The sequence below is a fragment of the Eurytemora carolleeae genome, unplaced genomic scaffold (assembly GCF_000591075.1).
Source record: "Eurytemora carolleeae unplaced genomic scaffold, Eaff_2.0 scaffold62, whole genome shotgun sequence".
Taxonomy (NCBI): Eukaryota; Metazoa; Arthropoda; class Copepoda; order Calanoida; family Temoridae; genus Eurytemora; species Eurytemora carolleeae.
In genome coordinates, this window is record NW_019396429.1 from 22444 (window position 1) to 41925 (window position 19482).

General features: G+C 34.7%; 1 protein-coding gene and 1 long non-coding RNA gene across 2 annotated transcripts; both read left to right on the forward strand.

Moving 5' to 3' along the window:
- Positions 1-3592: 3592 nt before the first annotated feature.
- LOC111703130 (uncharacterized) lies at positions 3593-4976 on the forward strand. The gene is made up of 4 exons (XR_002765561.1): positions 3593-3635; positions 3810-3956; positions 4180-4236; positions 4929-4976. It is a non-coding gene; the product is annotated as an uncharacterized LOC111703130 (long non-coding RNA).
- A 5749-nt stretch (positions 4977-10725) lies between these two features.
- On the forward strand, positions 10726-13046 carry LOC111703126 (uncharacterized). The gene is made up of 2 exons (XM_023474990.1): positions 10726-11063; positions 11140-13046. Exon 2 carries the CDS (start codon positions 11788-11790, stop codon positions 12934-12936), a length of 1149 nt encoding a protein of 382 aa, XP_023330758.1. The 5' UTR covers positions 10726-11063; positions 11140-11787; the 3' UTR covers positions 12937-13046.
- The last annotated feature ends 6436 nt before the right edge of the window (positions 13047-19482 follow it).

The following is a 19482-nucleotide window of genomic DNA, read 5'->3' on the forward strand; positions in this document are numbered from 1 at the left end:
ATAAGTAAGTGGTTGTTGTTCACAACAATCCTTTCTTCATAACCCATCTATCCTAGTAACAAGATTATTAAACTGCTCTGTTACAACCTTATTCCTTAATGGAGCTCAAAAAGTAGGTTTTTTTATGCAAATCTTTATTAATCTAAATGGTTTATGAAAAATTTGATTTTCACTAAACCCATATTGTAAGCATAAACTTGAACAATTTAATCAACATGCAATGACACTTCCCACGAGGTAGATGTTAATCATTTAGTCCAGTTACTCTTATCTGTATATGTTTGCACCTGTCTTGTATATTTTTCAGTTGTTTTGTTCGTGGTTTTATACCAATCCCTTCACAAAGGAGAATTTATATTTATGATAAAAAATATCACCTATAAAGTAATGGTGACCCAAACGCCTATAACTTTAGCACGGAGATCATAGTTTGACATGACCCTTTTTTTCCCAACATTGAAACAAAACATATAATAGGGCATCTATAAAGTATACATTTTACTCTGACAGGGGTATATATTTTAAAATCTTTCTAAGATTCCCTTAATAACACAGGTCAAAGAGTAACTTTCAAGTGTTAGGAGTACATTTTTTTTTCTCAGCTTTTATAATTTTAAATGGTTTTTGAGAATTTTTACTAGAGGCATAATGTGAGCATACTGTTAAGCAATTTCATCAGCAGTTTTTTTCAAAACTGACTTGTTGTAGTTTCAAAAACTTGTTTCACTCCCTATACGATGCTAGTGCTGGAAAAAATCTGATTACAATCCCATGAAAACGTGGTGACTTTGTACAGAACCAATAACACGCCGTACAAGGTGAAGATGTAAACAATGTTAATCCATGGATTCACAGCTTTTCATTCATAATTTTCATATTGCTTACATTTCCTCTTGTTATTTATTATTTTTAGAATAAATGTACTCATCATACTCACACAGGGATATATATTTAAAGGGGACACATACATCTTTCAGTTGTTTTGTTATCAATTATTTTTGCATAGAATTCATGAGTTTACTCATGACCCTTTGTAAAACAAACCGAAACAAAACATAATCTAGGGCGAGGTTATAATTTTAATTTTAATTAATTTTAATTTTAACCTTGCGAACGTTGAAATTACATAGCGATAGACGGTCTACCTCAAGTATTGTTAATGAATACCCTTTTAATACAATTCATACACATTCATTAACAATCAAGGTGCTAATTGGAAGTGACCACAATTATTTATTTTAATATTTTTCATAATTGATAATCTTATGGTATTTAATTGATAATAAATACCCCTGGTTTTTTGATAAAATTGCTTTATTGTTTGTTTATTTTGGTCTATTAAATGATTTTGGGTTGATGAACCAATTTTTTATCTCCACAATATAAAGTAAACTTTTTAGTACAACATTTATTTCTTTCTCATGTTTGGATGACTTGTTCATCTTATATGAAATTGATTGATTGATTGATTGATTGATTGATTGACGGCTTCATGGATGTTTATTATCATTACTAACATTAGTGTTGGCATGAAACCAATATTGTCTAGTAACTATTACTAAACAACAATTTCATTCCATAGATATTTACTTAAGGTAAATTGTTGGATTATTTACTTGATTAAATCATACAACAACTGTGATTCAAGTTCTTAATTAAATCAACATTACTGTTGTTTTCCAATCAATAGCTAAAATTGCAATAAAACTTCAAATCCCTCTTAAATTTGTATATTCATTAAGTGGGTCACCAGCAACTAAAGAGTCAACCTGTCCCTCCCCAGCAGCAACCTTCTAGCCTTGGTCAGCAACCAGCAGGTAATTTATTAACTCACAGTATTACTAGGGCTTCAATCTTTTATTCATTTCTTCTTAATACTTAAATAATAGAACCTTTTAAAAATTAGAGTCAAAATTAACTGTTGTAAATGTTTCCATACACATATAAAACACGTCTATTGTCGTCTTCCTCTTAATAGTTTAATGTGCATTGCAAGTTTAAATCCCTCTTAAAATTATTTCTATGGCTTCAATCTTTTATTCATTTCTTCTTGATACTTAAATAATTAATTATTATTAATTAGTCAATAAACTTTTAGTTTATAATGTTTCTTATTATCATTTGGTAAAGTATCATTTTTTAAAGTGATTTTGAATAAATATTTGACCCTAAAGCATTTATAGTCAACTTTGAATATGACATAAACAATAATGTTTATTATTTTCAACTGATCCTATTTATCTCATTTATATGAACTATGAAGTATCAAAATATTTTTATACAGGAGATGTACAGGAACGAGACATAGAGTACAGTTAAACTGTGCATACATGGAACTTCAACATCACAAACTATCCAACTCTTACTCATCCTCATTCAAAGAAAATTTGATATAAAGAAACTTTCTGGTTTACTTCCGTATAAACCTTTATGTATTACAACTCAATGAAAGCATCTTAAGTCATATTGAAATATTACAATTTTTAAATTAAAATGAACTTTCAATGAACAAGCAAAAATAATTATACACATAGAAATGTAGTTTTTTCTTTTATTAAAGTAACTAGTAAAGATGCAATTTTGCATGCTTTATTTAAATCAAAATGCAGTAATCAACTAATTCACTAAAAAATATTTGTAATTATCGATATTTCAATACAAATTTTCATTTCTTATATGATGATTTTTTGCCTCAAACTCATATGATTTAATACAATTTATTCCATAAAAGATGGCGAGTATTGTGGAAAGTGTCTCCAAGGCGGGGTTAACAGGTAATCCTGCTATTATTTTATATATTTTTTCTAATCTATTTATTACCTAAAGCTAAAATAATGATGCTTAAAATTAAATTTTCATAAAATTCCAAGAATAATATTAAAAATAAGGTTTCCAATTGGAATTCCCTTGCGTGGAATTGCGCTATAATTACAAAAAAGGAAAATTATAAACATTCATGAAATTTCACGGAATTCCATGCAACGGAATTGTTTTCCAATAAAATTATCATATTTTTAACTGTTTGACTTACAAATTTATGCAGCAGATACAAGAATTGAGATATTTCTATAGATTTTCAATTAATATATGTCCAAGTTTCACAATTGTTTTATCAGTTTCCAAATTTTTATGTATCTATTAATTTTCAAGTTAATTAAAAATTTAAATGATTTCATTCCTTAACCATTAAAATTTTGGTTAGAATTGTAAAGTTTGTTTTATGAAAATTAGATATTTTGCTACAGTGAGAACCAGAAAACTATGTACCAGAAAGAAAACATTAGTGTATTAGATGTTGTCACAAATTAGCAAAAAAAAAATTAATTAATATCTTATTAAATCACTTATTGAGTTACATTGGTTTCTTTTACTCTAAAATGTTGTCTTCCTATGCTACAGCTGTCTAGTTTTGATGCTGCATATGCATATTATGAAACAAAAGATTTAGTTTTAAATCAATTTGAGTCTAAAATGTTGTTGCAATGGAGTTTACTGTATGCCGCTACCAAAGTTTAAATTAACTTTTCTTTTTGGAAAAGGAATTGCGCAATAATTTATTTCATTTATGTTAGAGCTTAAATATTTTTCTTTCTTAGCAGTGAGGGTCGAACAACAATCAGGAGAGGAACCTCCAGGTAATCCATTTAATTTATGTTTTCTTAATGTCTTGAATATCATCTAATAAAACCATTTCAAAATGTAGACACTAAATTACCATGCGCAACTGTACACACATCTATACTCTATTGTTGTCTTCCTATAAATACTTTATAGTGCACATCAAGTCCAATAACTATATTCTTATTAAGTGGGACCTCAGCAGACTCAGCCTCAGGGACCTGAGCAGCCTCAGCCTCAGGAACCTCAGCAACCTCAGGGACCTGAGCAGCCTCAGCCTCAGGGACCCCAGCAGCCTCAGCCTCAGGGATCCCAGCAGCCATAACTGCAACCTCAAGGTAATTCATAAGCAGACCAAGGATTCAATCTATAAATTCGTGAAAAATGTAAGGGGGTATAGGCTTAATGCCATAAAAAAGCGCTTTTGATCGTTACTAATCTTAGTTCTATCTCTTGCGACTATATAGATAAAATTGTTAAAGACGTCTCATGCAAAATAACTTAGCACCCATACAAATTCAGAAAATTGCAACACATTGTAATAACTGCATTCTTATTAAGTGGGACCTCAGCAGCCTCAGCCTCAAGGACCCCAGCAGCCAGGATTGCAACCTCAAGGTAATTCATAAGCAAACCAAGGCTTCAATCTATAAATTAGCGAAAAATGAAAGGCTTAATGCGATAAAAAAGCGCTTTTGATTGCTACTAATCTTAGTTCTATGTATTGCGTCTATAAAGATAAAATTGTTAAAGACGTCTCATGCCAAATAACTTAGCGCCCATACAAATTCAGAAAATTACAACATATGACTGAGACCGTAAAAAAATGCCAATTATATATAGATATATTAATACTAACCTTAGAGGGCGCTTCGCGTCCATCTTCTAAATTAATTGTGAACATGTTCTCTTTGTGTACATTGTAAAACAAAACAAAAGAAATTTGTGGATTTTCACAATAAATTTAGTGGATTTTCAAAATTTTAAAAATTTAATGAAGATCGAATTTTGATGGAGGCAAATATTTAAAATTTCAATCATTTTTAAACCTTCCCTGTGGTCACGTGATGTCCCACAAAAATGTGGGCCCGATTGGTTCAGCCGTTTTGACATTTATTGGATACAAACATACAAACATACAGACAAACAAACAAACAAACAAACAGACAGACAGACAGACAGACAGACAGACAGACAGAAAGACATACAGACAGACAGACAGACAGACAGACAGACAAGCCAAATTTATATATAGATATCTAATAACACTGAAAACACTGAAACTTCATTAACATAATAAAATTATCTAGTTGGTCAGCAGCAGCAACCTGGTGGACCTGGTGGACCTGGTGGTTGGCAAGGAGGTAATTATTCAATTAATTTATTGTAAACTTAATAACTGAATAAAGTCCAATTTTAATTGAATCTTTATTTCTTTCATCAAATTTTTTATTTATAAAACATTGGTACGCATGATTGAAAAAATTCTCATTAATTGAATTAGTACATTTAAACTTGCATACAATTTTTGATTTGGTTTTTTTAAAACAATTTTCGTTGGCGCTGGATTTTGAACATTTCTGGAAAATATGAAAATGTTGTCTTCATTATTAAAAATCCTCCAATCAAGATTGAATGTTTTCAAATGTCACTCACAGATCATAGAAATTAAAAAATATTATAAAATATTAACTATATACGAACGCGTCAAACTTTAAGTTGTAATATCTGAATGATTTGTTTAAATCAAATTGATATGTTTACAATCCCATTTGAATGTGTCATCTTTCAAATTTGTATTGACACTACATTTTTCGGTATGAGTCGTTTTTAATAATTTTTTCCTTAAAGACACAACACATAAAAATAATATTAGTAGCAATCAAAAACTTATTTTTCTCTTTAAACCTATACCCCCTTTCTTATTTCTTGAACAGTCCCTTTAAATCCTATTCTCAATATTAATAGTTAGGTCGTAGAGGAAAGAGACGATACCAGGGAGGAAGAGGAGCTGGACGTGAAGCAAGTGGTCAAGGAGGACAAAGAGGAGGAGCTAGTCAAAATGGAGGGGGACATGGAGACAAAGATCGACATCAAACTCTATACATGTTAGAGAAAATTGTCGAGTATTTAGTAAAAGATTAAATTAACCTATTTCAATGTTTTTAAATAATAAAAATTCATCTACATGTTATTCAGATCTATGCAAAGTAATTTAATTAATTTTTAATATCCCGTATCCTAAGATAATAACTCTAAACTCGTATATATGGTCCCTATGGCATGCCATACAGCTGAACCAAATGGCCTAATATTTTTAATTCATATTTTTTATTCTTCAAAATTTGATTTTAAAAAATCAATTGGCCCAGTCTTTCTGCTTTCCATTAATAATGACCATATACATTTGTATTATGTTGCTAACAGCTGGTAAAGAGAGCAAAACTAAATGACATGTAATATATTTTGAAGGGAACTCAATAATAAGCCTGGATGGTGGTAACAAAAACTTTAAAAATCCAAATTCTTTTTAAAATTTTGATTTAAAAACTGCACAGGCAACGCCAGACCCTTCAGCATACTATAAAACAAAATTTTGCATTTTTATTTATATTTCTTAATACATGGCGAAACAATTAAACCTAATGACGTTGACAATTTTTGATGGAATCCAGAGGTGACGCAGAATTATCGTAGTCTATAAAAATTCATTTATTTTTATTTTTTATTAACTGGACGGGCAATCCCAAACCCTTCACCATTCAAGTTATTGCCATATCGTTTTTTGCAAATGTCCATGTCTCAGAGCATCTTTTTCCATGCTTTTAAACGATTCTACTAAGCTTAGTTTGGTCAGGACAAGTCAAATAATGTCAAAAATATGGCCTTTTCGCGTATTTTCGACCAAATCAACCAAAGTTATTTTTAAAATAAATTTTTAATTTTGCCTTCCGACGCCCTAGAAAAACTTTAAAGGCCATTAAAGTTAGCAGGAGATCTCAGTGAATACGATTCCAGCCTTTTAAATCTTAAAACCGACCATAAAACGATGAAAAAATAACAAAATGTCTAAAATATTTTTCCGAAAATGTCGATTTTTCACAAATATTTTCATGGAAACGCCCATAACTCGGTCATTTTTCAACATTTTCTTAATCCGTTTTTTCCAGTGATTTTGGAGGTTCTTGTGTATCTTTATTTGTGTGCTAAAGTTTTTAACGACCCGTTGTTTTATTTTTATTATTGTAGCAGGAAAATGATGTTTTGATCTTTCCTGCGACTGTAAATAGCATTTTGTTTATCATTATTTTTACCCTTCGTTCGCACTCAACCCCATTTTGCCTTCCCCCCCCTTACCCTTTACTGATATTTAACGGGTTTTCTTGTTTATGTTTGGTTTCTATATTTAACCCAAGCCACGCGGAGAAATCCGTTATCTCCGAACCCGGGAACTAGTGAGCTGGCCGGCCAGCTCACAGGGCGTGGGGTAGAATGCGAACTAAGGGTGGAGCGAAATAGAGGGAAAAAAGGCAGTTGTGATTCAGCTCCCTTGAATTAAGGTTCCCTTGAAGAATTCCCCTATTTGATGAAACTGATTGATTCATAATATTTAGTTTGTACTAGTATCGTTCGATTTAAAGTTTGTAATTTTGCATCTTTTGTATATAAATATATTGTAAGAAAAACCGACTCGTTGAATATTTGAGAAACTCAGTGCATTGCTTTATTGATTTTTATTCATATACTATATTATTTTATAATTTTATTCTTCAAAATTCGATTTTAAATAACTTAAATAGATAACAACCAGTGTGCCGTGATATTTGGCCTGCGTGTGCATAAAGGTCTAGGGTATTGTATTTCGGCCTGAAAACACAAATCTATTTATAGATTCTGATACATATTAATTCAAATATCTCTATTTTTAAATTCTTTGCCAGGAAGACGACATTCTTACCAGAATATTATTATTTACAGTTATTCTAGTATTACTACATTTTAAAACTATTCAATATAAAACTTTACACATTTGGTAATTGTATAAAAATGTTTTTATCATTTAAAAATGTGGGGACACTGTCATAACTATTAAAAAATGCATTAGCTTAGACCTTTATTCAAACCCAGCCCATATATCACGTCACAGCAGTCTTTCACCTTTCCATAAATAATGACCATATACATGCTATTATGTTTCCTATAGCTGGTGAAACATCTGAGCCAAATAACTGGTTTTTTTTTAAGGGAACCCAACAATTTTCCTGAGAGCAACAAAGACTAAAATACTATCAAATTTATTCTTTCTCAAATTTTGATTTTAAAATGTGCACGAACGCCAACCCCTTCAGTATTCTATTGAATAAATATTACATTATTATGTTCCTTATAGGTGGTGAAACAACTGGACAAAATGGCATGTCATTTTTTATAACGGAACCCAGGGTTATCCTAGAGTTTATAAAGATTTAAGAAAAAAATCAACTTTTTTCTCTGATTTACAATGTATAACATGTAGCACATTCCAGGAAATTATAAATAAAGATAATATAAATTTCTTTACTTCAATCTCTTGAAGTAATTTTAGAGAGTTGATAATATGAACTTTAACTCTGAGATATTTGAATTTGGCGCCCTGCAAATTCAACCAACCACCGCTAGGGGCTCAGAAGGCGCTAGTGTCGGCTCTTGGCAGCCATTTTCAATAGCTTGTTGCCGGCATAAAGAGCACAGATTTACTCAGAATAAATTTTCGGCCTTTTGGTGATTCGTGGATCGTGAATCAGAATGATTAGAATGGCCGGAAGCTTGGTCTCGTCTCAACCTGTACAGTCTGTTAAGGTAAGTTTCTTCTCGTTCTTGGACGGATCCTCCAAAATTGTCTTGAGTCAAATCAGTAACTTTAATATTTTCGACTCAAGTCATGAGAGCAACACTTGTATAAAACCTAACATAAAGTAATATGTATCCCTTATACGGCCTACGCCTGGTTTAAAGTTATTGAACTGTTTTAACTTGATGTATCGGTATCAGAAGTATGACTATGTTTTACGCATTTTATAACTTTGGACATTCGTTTAGAGGCTACGATATATACATTTGAGTGTAGATTTATTTTAAATTTAGTTTGATTCTAATGGGATTGATGCTAAATGGTTGTGTGTTTAAGTTGTCCTGTTCACAATATTTTAATTCATAGCTTTAACTTTTTTCAATGTTGTAACTCGCATCGATAATATACAGGATATTTAATTTTAAGCTTTTTATTAATATTTTGAAAACAAAGCGATAAACCCGCTTAGTATTGTTCAACCTATTTTAACTTTTAGTGTTTGGTCAAAAAAGGGAAAATTGTATCTATCTTCTTGAATTTATTTAAGCATATATGTTTATGGAAATATTCAAAGCTTATAATAAATGACTGAAGCATATGTTTGTTACACAAGGTATGCAACCATTGAATATTCAATACAAATATATCGCATGCACTTGGCTTCTCTCATGCTATTGATGCGATAAAAGTAATCTAGCTTACGCTTCATAGAATAATATTTGCACGCCGACTAAGAGTCAAGAATTGATTTGAAGCATACAAATCGAAGATTCTATCTACCTCAGCCTACGCTGTTCAATCTACATCTTGAGCTTATCTGGTAAAGGCTACATGATAGCATTGATTTAGGACGAGTCCAGTCATATATTTTAGATAAACTAGCGTACGCTACTTAAAAATACATCCTATAATTTAGGGTAAACCATAGCTTAGGCTTACGCATTACGCGTCAAAGCTAAATTGAGTAATTAATGAATTGTTCGCATGCAAGATTTTTGCAATTTTTTATGTTTCATAGCCTACGCTATCTACCATGAAACTACAGCTTACGCTCACCTGTAAAGAACTTAGTTCAAGCATGGATTTATTTGACCTAGCACGCCACTTACAGATACAGCTAACAACATGAGAAACTACAGCTTGCGCTTTAAAGCCAAGCTTAATTTTGTACGTTTTTCATATAATTCCATGCTTTTCTTAACTTTCGAAACTTGAAACTACAGCTGACGCTTTTCAGTAAAGCAATGCAAACATTGATTTATGAGTTTGTAATTTAACATGGCAAGCCACTTAAATACAGTTTACGGCAGCTTACGCTTAAACTCTAGGGCTTATGTTTGTTGTCTGATACTTAGCTGAGCCTACTTGAAACTACAGCTTAGCTACTCGAAACTACAGCTTACTAAGCATTAACAAAGAAAGTTAATCTTTATCATGTTAAATCTAAAATCTAATCTAAAAATTGTGCTAAATCAGTCCTGTTTCATTGTTATGGCAGTCAACTTCAAATTAACCCGGATTATGCCACCTAGAGTAAAAGCATACGCTACCCACATGATTCAGCTTGCATATATAAAGTCTCAATAAATTTTAAGACAGGGTCGGCTTTGGAATGTCGTAAGGCCTTGAGCTTTAATTTTAGCGCTCTAGCTGACTATTTTGTAATCCTTTACATGCACATTTTAGCACTACATGCTGCATTGCATATGCCAACGCGATTTTAATCCACTGCTTTCCGGCATCTATTCTGATTGGTATTTAACTGATTTTCATTAGACAAAGCAATAAACTTCCCTTGAAACTGAATATTTTTCCAACCCCTCATACTCAAGTTCAGATTGAAATAATGTAAACTAATGCTTGACCTCTGTAATTTATTTTTTTATATTCAGATGGTCAGCTTGCTACCTCAGAATCTAAACATCTCAGGAGGGGGCACGTTCTCCCAGTACGACCCGGTTCACAGGCCAGGATCAACTGTATCCGCTAGTCTTAGCGTCCTCTGTGAGTCGAATTGCCTAATAGGTGATTTTCAGGTGCACTTTTAAATTTACTAAGCTTTTAGGGCGCTTCGCGCCCACCTTCTATTTCAATTATGAACATGTCTCACGGTGATCATTGATGACAAAGAAGAGGAAAATTTTGCAGATTTTAAATAGAAGGAAAATTTAAAATTGATTTAATTCAAAATCGAATAAATACATTTTTTACAAAATAAAAAATAAAAAACTGTAAAGCATAAATAAATAAACAGACAAGCCAAATTTATATAAAGATGCAACAACTATTTTCCAATATAATTTCAATTTTAGTATTTCATTTGATTTAATCTAGCTTCGACTACGCGGAGAAGAATTGAATCTATCAATCCCAACATGCGATCTCAATCTTAAAGAAGGATACAACCTCCACCTTTCTATCAACCCGGCTTCAGTGCAGTTTTTAGCTAACGGTACCTCCACCTCCTGGATAAGTGTAAAATCCCTACTGGAGAAACGTATCGCTACAGTCTCTGTAGAACAGCCTGATTTCTCACAAGATGAAATTCAGGAGGACGATATAGAAGCTACCGTAATTTCTTTTCTGGAATCATGGCCATCCAAGGCCAGTAAAGGTACAATATCATTTATAGAAGTAAAGAAATAAACTTAGTTCAACAAAACAAAGCACCACAAAATTTTGATTTTTAGGTCACAAACAACCTCAGCATCCCTTAGATGTCAGTATTTGCTATGCGATCTGCGCAGGTTCATCTACTCTGGGTTTAACACTTGAGATTCAAGCACTTCCAGCTCATGCAGCAACCCTGAACTCGCACCCAGTGCTCAGCCAACCATTAACTCCTGCAGTCTTAGTATCTTCCATCCCTCTCTCTTGCCATTTCTTCAGAGAAGGTGGTTTATTTGGTCCAAAGCCGTCTATCTTCGTCTTGGGAGAGGGACAGATAGAAGATTTTGTAGACAATATCACTAATAACCCAGAGATATTTTGCTCAGGTAAGGAAAAGAAGTAATTTGAGCATTCATTTTGTTTCACGAAAATGTAGATTTTATTTTATGTTTTGAAGCCAAGTTTCACAAAATGATGAAATGCCTCTGAAGTACACTTAAGCAAAGCATAACTTCCACGAAAGTATGTATCCATACCTCTGCCACAAAGTAAAACTTTGGTCATTCATCCCCCCCCCCATTGCAATTGAATAATAGAGGTATATTCTAATCTAAGAATAATTTCCAGGTCTCTCCCTCATCTACGCTGAATTACCGAAACATGATCATGTAATTTGGGATGAAGCTCGTAAGCAGGTTGCATCTCCAAGGCAGGGTTCCCCAATCCAAATGTTTGGAGCAGAGCTGGATCGAGATAGATCTAAGGAAACGGTTACTTCAGCACCCAAGAAGAGAAAATCAACACATGGTCCAGTAATTACTCCAGGTAATAGTAACCTTGTGTTTCCTGTTAACTCGCAGAATCAGAATGGCTTTACTCCATTATGCAATTTATATCCCAAATACTCAGCTGGACGCCCAAATGGTTGTATTTCTAAGCTTACAAATCCATCGCTTATCCTCAAGAACAAATCTTTCATCCCACCTGGCACATTATTGCTCAAGACGCAGGATTTGGTAGCAGCCTCTATATCGAATAGTACCTGGAGAAACTATTCTTCAGCCTTGAGAAGCTTCCAAAAGTTTGAGGTTTTCTTAAGAGTTACTTACACATGGCCCCTCGACATCGGAGCAGTTCGAGCTTACACGTCATATGCATTGTCGGAAGGAAAGCTTTCCTCAGCTTCAGTGATAAACTATCTGTCTGCCATGAGATATATCCATCTCATCAAGGGTTTCCCTGCCCCACATATTCTGCAAGATGACATGATACAAATATTGATCAGAGGGGCTAAGAACCTGAGTAATCCACCTTCTTCAAACAAAAGAAGAGTTGTTTCTCTGCCATTACTACAAGCTCTGAAAAAGGAGATAGAGAGATTCAGTTGGTCTCTTTATCTCAAGACTGCAGTATGGGCCTTGTTTTCAGTAGCTTTCTTTGCAAGTGCTAGAATGGGGGAATTAGTTGGACCCTCTAGAACATCGTTTGATGCATCCTCAACTCTACGAGTTAGAGATGTGCTTGTCAGAGACTCCGGGATCATGATACACCTGAGATGTCCCAAATCTGAGAACCCTAAAGGAGAGTTCTTGTACTTGTTCCCATTCCCATATAAGGGACTCTGTCCTGTTCTAGCTCTAAAATCTCATTTATCTTCAGTATCTAAAAGGAGCCTACCTTCTCATCTTCCCCTCTTCTGCGACGACGATGGTTATATTTTCACTATTGATTATGTCAATATTGCTCTGAAATCACTGCTTAAATTCAGAATAGATTTCAGAGACCATTCTATTTCGGCTCATAGTTTCCGGGCAGGGTTACCTTCTGAGCTTCAGAGGATGCCTTCTCTATTGAATTCAGATGAAGTCAGAGGATAGAGTAGATGGAACAGTGATTGTATATCTCGTTATGAAAGACTGGATTCTCACCAAAAAGAAAAGATATTTCAGAAAATCTCCTCAGCTTTAGTCACTTCCTTGTAGGGACAGATCATCCCCTCCCCCCCCCCCCCCAAGTTTCAATAGAATATGTTTCAAGACTTGTGTACATTTTTTCATGATGTTCTTAAATAATTAAATATACCAGTTTTACTAGTCTTTCATGGTTCAGTCATTTTTTCTAAATTTTATGAATACAGCATTGGTTAAAAAATGGTAACACATTTCAAATTTGGAAAGAAAACCTCAGTAGGCTTGCCAAAAGTTTTATCAGAGTGCAATAGTTCCCAGGGAACAAGAGTTGTGAAAATCAATTCTATGAAAGGACAGAAATTCTTACGCTAAATCACATCACTTTCCCAGGGATCGATAGCATGTTTAGAAAAGACTTTGCATTGTGTCATTTTTTCAAAATTTGTAAAATGTCTGTTTCAGGAACACCAGGTGATCCGGAAGTTCAAGAAGAAATTGATTTGATTCTCCAAGAAGAGGCGTTAAACTCTTGTGAAGGTTTAAGGAGGGAGGCAACAAGGATTCACGTGAGTGAACCTTTGATCTCCTATCCTCAGGAGAATAGCAATGTTTTCCAACCCCAGAGCGGTCCTCCGGATCCTCATACAGGTTCTAGCTCTACAGGTCTGAAATACTCCGAACCCGAATTGGAACAGATTAGAGATCTTTTCCCTTGGACATTGAATATTCCTGGAAACTTAATACAGAAAGCCTCTTTGCAGGAATTGTCTTCAATGAACAAGGCTAACCTCACCTCAACCGATATGAGCAGGCAAGGGATAGCAAACCAACTTCAGGCTAACAATCGTGCTCTAATCCAACCAAAGCACACCGGAAGTCATATTGATGACTCGTTGAACAGTCTTTGTCCAGTCAGGTTTGATAGATTCCCTAGACTGTCAATCAGGGAGCTTATGGTTGCAGCAAAGAAGGTAGTTCCAGCCAATGGATTACCACCCTCAGATAATTACGATCTAGATTTCCTTGGTCTCAGTCATTGTGTCTCAGCTAGAGGTTGGGTTGAAGTTCATAATCCTGGGTTAACTAGCATGTGCCTGAGAATGTTTAGTAGGTTCAACTCTTCGTCAACAACCAGCTCCTCACAAGCGAAATTCTCTCTCCTGGGTAATGGTGAGGCTATTGGAGTAGGAGAAAATTATAAGGATATTTTCTCAATGGCAGAGCTGAAGCAATCTTTGAGAGCATATCAGACCGCGAGCTTTATGGCCATTCCCTGGTATCCAGCACCTGCCGCGCTGATTCTCTTCTTGGAACACCACCAGTTCATGATCAACGAGATACAAGGAAACCAAGCAAAGATTTTAACTGACTTCTGCAACACTGTTTTCCTAAAGAATGCCAAACTGTGGAGATCGGCTGATCCCCCTCTTAGTGTAGAGTTGCTAAGAAACACTTGGCAGCACTTCGTTGCAGACAACAGTCTGGGCTCCCAGCCCTCTTCTTCAGTTCAAGAGAACCAGAATCAAAACTCAACTTAGCTCCGGAATCCACCCAGCCTAGGAAAGTCCAAGTTCTCTCCACTCCCTCTCTCATCTTCGTCCCACTACAATTCAAACAGTAAAAGGAAGAGTTCCTATGCTGGTGGAGAAATTTGTATCCGTTACAACCAGGGCATCTGTCCATCTCAGAACCTTCATTTCTGCATGATGCCCAGCAGGAGCGGAGCAAACCCTCGTCCATTGAAACACGTCTGTTTCAAGTGTAACCAGCCGCACCCCCAGTTTAAACACAATTAGAGTCGTGATTTTAATTCTTAAGTCATATTTGAGACCGTGATATATTTAAATGCTTCTATGAAATTCTATCAATGAACTATAGTTGTACGCATTACTGTAAATTTTATTTGTGTGTTTTCATCTAGAGAATTTATGAGATAACAAAATAAAAATTTTTGAGTGAAAATTAATTAAATATATTTTTGATACCCTGATCAGTTTTCTAAATGAAAGAAAAAATAAATGTCATACAGTTTAAGCACCTGGGCTGTAGTTTCCAAGCCTGATAAAAGACCTGAAGTATAAGTTTATCATGATTTGGAATAACAAATTAGTAGTATGAGGTTGCAACTTTTGTGCAGAATATCGCTTTATTGAAATTTAGATCTTGATATTTGATGTGGACACTTGTAAATTTGTTGATGAAATGTCCCAACATTTTCAGTACAAGTTTTGACTTCAGAACCTTAATTTTATACCAGTTTTAAGTGAACTTTGCACCCTATTGTAAGATTTCAGTATAAAACCCATAGGAAATCTATTTTAATATTAATCTAGGGAAATTTTCTGTCAGCATGAGCTGATTTCCGAAATTGTAAAGGGGGAATTGAGTTTTTGCCAAGGAATCAGAGTTTCAAATTCCTACATCTTTGCAGCCTGGTGGTGTAGACTTTTGATATTTCAAACTTAAATTATTTCATTTAACAGAATTTATAATATGAAATATCTGAGGTCTGCAACATCGGGTTTCAAAGATACATGTAATGGAAAATTGTAGATTTTGGCAAAGACTCAATTTCTTTATCTTGTTTTGGAAATATTTACAATTCTCCGAGGTCATGTGAGACATTATTTTGGGCCTTATATGCTACAAGTTTACAAAACAAACAGCTTTCTCAATACTCTATGGGACTATTTGACGGCTAATAAAGAATGTAGCCTGCTTGTACGTGATAACCTGAAAACTATAGGATATAAAGTCGACTTTTAGGCTCAATTTATGACTAGATAGTCCAATGAGGCACAGCAATTGTGCTATGTCAACAGACCCATTTCATGTAATAAGTGACTAATAACTACTAGTTAGGCTATTTACTCGGTTAAAATATTAAATACAGTTCAATATTACTTTAATGTCGTCTTCATATGTCACAGTTTTCTGGTTATCACTGTAAGAATAATGAATTTTAGCTGACTGATTTTACATGGTTGAATTCACAATAGAACTATATTTATGATAGAAGGGAACAATATGAATATTTTATGAGGACAACATGCTTAATAATGATCATGGTTAGTGGGTCACAAGAATTAGGCCCAATACAGGGTTTTAAGATAATTTAATGTTTCATGACAGGAATGCAACACAATGTTACAATGGATGAATTTAGTAAAGATATTATGATACTGAAATAAGGTTTTTTTTTTTTGACTAGGTAACAGTTTGGACTACAGCGACTTTGGTCTTCCCCCAGATTGGTCGATAGTCAACTCTTGGCTGCACAGCCCCGCATCCTCAGAAACCAATTCGATCCAAACCCAAGTGGGATGGAGAAAGAAGGTTCCTGACATACCTATCCTGAAAGATTATATTTCTTCACCAAATCCTGATTACTGGGATAAATGGCCATATCAAGATCTTCCCGGAAGCCCTCAGACAGGAGTAAATATTGAATTGCTGCACTCTCTATATCTAGATTATTTTGATCAGCTCCCAGCTCCTGTCCAAACATGGGGAGAAAAAGCAATTCTGTCTTTAAAGGAAGGAGCTAATTCCTACCAAAAATTGAACCTTCCCCCAATTGTTTGCAAGAATAGTTCAAACCTAGCAGATTCAGGAGGGAGAGTATCGGATACCATTGCTTCAGGCATCATCAAGGGATTTATTGCAGGTCCCTTTAAAGATATGCCGCTCGAGGGGTTTCGATCTAACACAATGACAGGGATAAAGCAAAAAGATAAGATACGCTTAGTGATGAACTTATCCCACCCAGAGAAGGAATGCTACAACAATAATACTACTCCGAGCTCTTCTAGATCAGTATCAATGTCAAGTACAAGACTGTTCTGTTACTCTTTACTAGAGTCCGGACCTGGAGCTGTGATGTCTAAGCATGACTGGTGCGATGCCTACAAGAACGTCCCAGTAAAGGTTGAAGACCTAAGGTTGCAAGGATTCTCATGGTTGGATAGATATTTCGTTGAATTATCCTTGGTGTTTGGATCAGTGAATTCTGTGGAAGCATTCGACAATCTGGGAGAACTTGTGCTATCCTTAGCTTGCATCTTCAGCGGTTTCCCAAGAATTCTTACACACAGAACTCTGGATGATGTGACAGTAGTATCTCCCAAAGAGTCCGGATTAACAGATAAATTCTCAGCTGTGTACAAGAAACTTTGCTCGGATCTCAGAATAGAGTTGGCCCCCGACTGTCCCAACAAAGACAAGGCATTTACTAATCAGACCAGGGGTACTGTATTGGGGTTCAACTTTAACTCCAGTCCCATATCCTGGTCCTTTCCAGATCGGAAGGCAGATGACTTGACAAGGAAAATTTCACGGTTTCTCACAAGAAGGACAACAAACCTCCTTACAGTTCAAGAGATAGCAGGTTGCCTTGAGAATTTTGGGAGTATGGCACCATTTACCAAAGCTTTTAGACTCCCCCTGTACAGCTTTATCAGAAAATTCAAGTCCGACAACAGAACAGAAATGTTTATCCCTAATTCTGTGAGATCAGATTTGAAAATCTGGTCAAACATCATTAATTTTAGCAGACACGGGTTACCAATACACCCTAGACCATCTTTCCCTCCAATCTACTCCATCCATTGCACATCTGATGCAGCAGGGATAGATCTATCCAAGTCTCCTAACAGTCTTGAGGGTGAGAAGTTCGGAGCCGCTTCCGTTCTACATTCAAGGGATCAGACTACTTTCTTAAAAATCTCAAGGATATTTTGGCCTCATAGCCTATTATTCTATGCAAAAGATAATGCAGGTACACGATTTGCTGCAAAAAGCAGCAACCTAGAAGCCATAGGGGTACTCTTACCTTTCTTATCATTTCCATCATCACTATCTGGAACCAACGTAGTCTTACATGTTGACAACACTGCTGTCGTCCACGGCTGGAGGAAGAGACATGTGGTAAACGATAATGAAGCTTCCATCATGATCAGGGCCATACACATTCTGTCCTCATATCTCAGATGCAGAGTTTACAATGTTCATACCCCCCGACTATCCTCTCCAGGAGCAGTTATGGCAGATCATCTATCAAGATCCTCTTCTACATCACAGGAGGAAGAAAATCTAGCAAGATCCTTATCATTTCCCTCGATATCGCCAGCTTTGCAAAATTGGCTTCAGAACCATCAGTTGATTGGAATTTGCCTTTAGCCTTATTAGAGGAAATTCAATTGTCTCACGATAAATAGACCATCTATCTAATAAATATTTTTTATGATTGGGATCTTGACGAATTAATAAGAATGACATCTATGGATATTCTTTTTCGGTATCTAATGGTAAATTGGCCATGCACCAGGAGTAAATATAAATAATTTAGGGGCTTTACAGGGAAGCGTAATAAATAGCATTCTGTGTTAATTACTGACATAGACGAAGCATAAAAACCTTCGTTACACTTTATCTGCAGACAGCAGAGAAAGTAACATTTTGGCTTAAGATCTCAGGTTCTCCCATACTAGAGTCCAGAGTTCCTCAAATAGTAATCACCGCCACCCAAATTTGTTTTGCGACAAGCGCGCTCCTCAATTAGTAATCACCGTAAAATTTTGTTTTCTGTGATTTGAATTTAATGCACTTTTAACACAATTTTCGACATCTATCGGGGTTTTATGGCATCTGTATTGACTTAAACTAAATTTTCAAATTATTTTCAGATTTGTTTGGTCAACAAAAACTGAGAATCAAGGCACAGTTCATTTTAGCTGAATCTTAGATCCAATTTGCCACTTCAATGACTGCATTTCATGATTAGCGTCAAGATACAAAAAGGTCGGGCTGCCTGTTTACTAAAAATTATCTCATTGCGCCCAAAAGTAATATCAATCTCCATTTAAAAGATATTTTCAAAAAATCTTTACAGTGTTTAGATTTTTGTATTCGCCAACTCGAGTTCAACACCTACAACAAAACTAATAATATGCATAGAAAGGACTTAAAATTTACTAAAAATTATCTCATCGCTCCCAAAGTAATATCAATCTCTATTTAAAAGATATTTTCAAAAAACCTTTACAGAGTTTAGATTTTTGTATTCGCCTACTCAAGTTCAACATCTACAACAAAACTAATTATATGCATAGAATGAACATAAAATTTTGAAAAATTAGCCTCATCACACCAACTACTGAAAATGAAGTATTTAGTCCACTAATAATGGGTTAAAGTTTCCTCTCCATATAAGGAGTTTAAAACAACATTCAGAGGAAAATGCCTCAAACATTCTTAAAGCGAAACTTGAAACTAAAAAACATAATATATTTCTAGCACTTAGTGTGGCATATTTATTGATTTATTTTGGAAACTAAGGAGCAATAAAGAAAGCTTAAACAATATTGTGCACCATAGGGCCATTAAAAGAGGTCAATATGGTCTTATTTCTAAGAAATAAACGATTTAATGTTATGCTTTTTTGGGCTGATTACTATTTGAGGTGGTGGAGATTACCAATTGAGGAGCGCACTTGCCACAAAACAGATTTGGGTG

What these genes read in the sequence shown, in the direction of transcription:
- LOC111703126 (XM_023474990.1), top strand. Translation starts at nt 11,788, where the DNA reads ATGTTTGGAGCAGAGCTGGATCGAGATAGATCTAAGGAAACGGTTACT.